This window comes from Montipora capricornis, chromosome 11 (genome assembly GCF_036669925.1).
Source record: "Montipora capricornis isolate CH-2021 chromosome 11, ASM3666992v2, whole genome shotgun sequence".
NCBI lineage: Eukaryota > Metazoa > Cnidaria > Anthozoa > Scleractinia > Acroporidae > Montipora > Montipora capricornis.
Genome location: NC_090893.1, coordinates 6,449,564 through 6,452,063, shown reverse-complemented (window position 1 = coordinate 6,452,063; position 2,500 = coordinate 6,449,564). Strand labels below are relative to the sequence as shown.

The 2,500-nt window shown below is 39.0% G+C and overlaps 1 protein-coding gene across 1 annotated transcript in view; it reads right to left on the bottom strand.

The window, feature by feature from the left end:
* LOC138024122 (general transcription factor IIF subunit 1-like) overlaps window positions 1-2,500 on the bottom strand; it is a 16,726-nt gene that overhangs the window by 5,519 nt on the left and 8,707 nt on the right. Inside the window, exon 6 of the mRNA XM_068871227.1 lies at window positions 600-693. Within this exon, the coding sequence (XP_068727328.1) occupies window positions 600-693 (94 nt within the window). The remainder of the gene's footprint in view (window positions 1-599; window positions 694-2,500) is intronic.

The window sequence follows — 2,500 nt, the reverse complement described above, 5'->3', positions numbered from 1 at the left end:
ACAGTTGTCTTTGGCAACTAGACATTGAGATGAATTTGGATAACTTCAGGCAGTAGTTTGCGAAAATGGAACAAAACATAAGGCAACCATTCTATACGACAATTGAATGGAAGAAAGAAACACACTCTTATCCCTGAATATATCTAGTCATATAATCATGTTGGCTGGAATTTCTTTAATTATTGGTATTAAATTGGGTCACACCAGTTAGCACTTTAACAAGTCTAAGGCTCATACTTCTTACAACATACTGGTATGCTATGTTTGCACATCACACAAACTGTTAAATTAATAAATAAACAAATAAAATTATTATTATTCTCTCCTTGCTTTCTTGCATCTTGCATGCCTTACTGTACAATAGTGCCATACACCCCAACCCAAAACAGGGGCCTGACATTTTGTCACTACTAATCAAACTTTCTCATAATTGGATGTTCTTGCTAAAAATCCCTAATCACTTAAGAAAAACCCACACTATAATTCTACAATGTCTTCTTTAACCCTTCCCAAGCCTTATAGATTTTATTCTGGCTAACACCGGACAATGTTATTCGCCGATTGAGGAAGCGTTAGGTGTGAATGGGCTAACACAGCACCTTCATTGTTTTTATCCCTGGTTTGATTGTCGTCATCATCGTCATTGCCTTCTTCCTCAGACATTGACAAGTCAAGCTCGTCATCATGGATGATCTGTACAAAACAAAGATAACGAATCCTACAGTCATTCCAGACAACCGTGACAGGTAAAACTGGGAAAATGCCACATCATAAAATAATGGAAGTTGTTTCATGGTTATTAAAGTCAAACATGTATTATCTGGACTTGCCTGGAGACAGAAAAAAGGTAAGATAAGGACAACATGGTAGCCAAGTACAAGTTCATATGTCATTCTATTTAGAGTCCATAGATGAGAGGCACTTCTTTATTGCATGTACATTTCATGTTGTAATAAGCACAAAGAAGTATAATATTACTGGGCTACATGACCCAGTTGAAATTATTGACACATATAGAACAAAACAAGAAAAAAATGGCAATCTCAACCTTCTGAAATGATTATTGAAAAGTTCGTTAATAATTCACAAGCAAAACAGCCTATCAGGTCATGGATAAAACGTCCCATGCATAAGCTTCAAACCTGATAAAACACTCTTCCTTAGAATTCTTTATATTTTAATTATACAGTGTAAAGCACACCAATTCTTGGTTTGCATCCATGTGATGAGATGGCCATGTTGGTGCACAAAGCAATGGAAAATGCACCCCCCCCCTCCCCCCCCAAACAGGTTTTGCATAATAGGTAAGGTAAGTGCGTTCCAAGCCTAGTGGCCCAATATGCCAGAGCTTATCCCCGGTTTCCTTAGCATGAAGCGACAAGGAGTATTTCTACTCCCCCCTGGATGGGATGCTAGTCCATCACAGGGTTCCCCCCAGCCTTAAATTCGCCGGTACCCATCTATACACCTCGGTGGAGAGAGGCACCATGGGAGTAAAGCGTCACACCCAAGAACACAACACAATGTCCCCAGCCAAGACCCGAACTTGGACCACTTGATCCGGAGTCGAGTGCACTAACCATGAGGCCACCGAGCCTCTCAGAGTCAAATTCCCAGAAGACATTTTACTGCATTGTTCTGTACACCAACATGGCCGCCGTAACGTCAGATGCAAACCATCAATGAGGCAAAGCTTGTGTTTCTTGTATGCTTGTGTCCTCCTCTAACAATTTGAACCTTTGTTCAGATTTGCTTTTTGTGGAATGTTCTGCAAGCCATTAAAGCACTCGCAGTACATGATTTATTGGGTCTAAAAACACTCAGCAACCAGCTACATCTCGTGCTTTTAACCTGATAAAACACCGCTGCTATTTTTAAACATTACACAACTACTTTTTTAATATGACATCACAGAAATGATGTTAATCTTGGTTGATTTATTTCTTACCCAGATTGGTCAAGTCAGAGGTTAAACGCTTTTAACATTCCTTTTCAATGAAACTGCACATGAAAAGTTGTTTATGTATAGTCAAATACCATTAGAAGACAAGAACAAGACAAGAAGAAACAAGCTTTGATAGTGTTGGTCACTGTGCTGTAATAATGGTATTGTGGCCGCATTTTATTGCATCAAAATTGCATGGTCTGAATTCAACAAATGTTATGTACGTGTGCCTCAGTCCTGAGTGATCACCAATAATTATCCAGATTGCTTTCAGTCTGTGGCTTTGGGTGCTCAGATTCATCTTAGAAATATTTAGTGGTCATCTCTTTGTACTGGCAGCAAATAAGGAGAACGTTTTTAGGGATTGTTGTCTTATATTAGTGTTGTGCTGCTTCTCCTGTTGTCATCATTATCGATCAATCAATCAATCAATCAATCAATAAATCAATCAATTGATTTATCAACTACTTTCTTGGCAATAAGCAAAAGTACAGCCGAAAATCAGGGCAGTGAGCCACTGGCTTTTTTCCATGGCACCTTACATGTACCTCCACT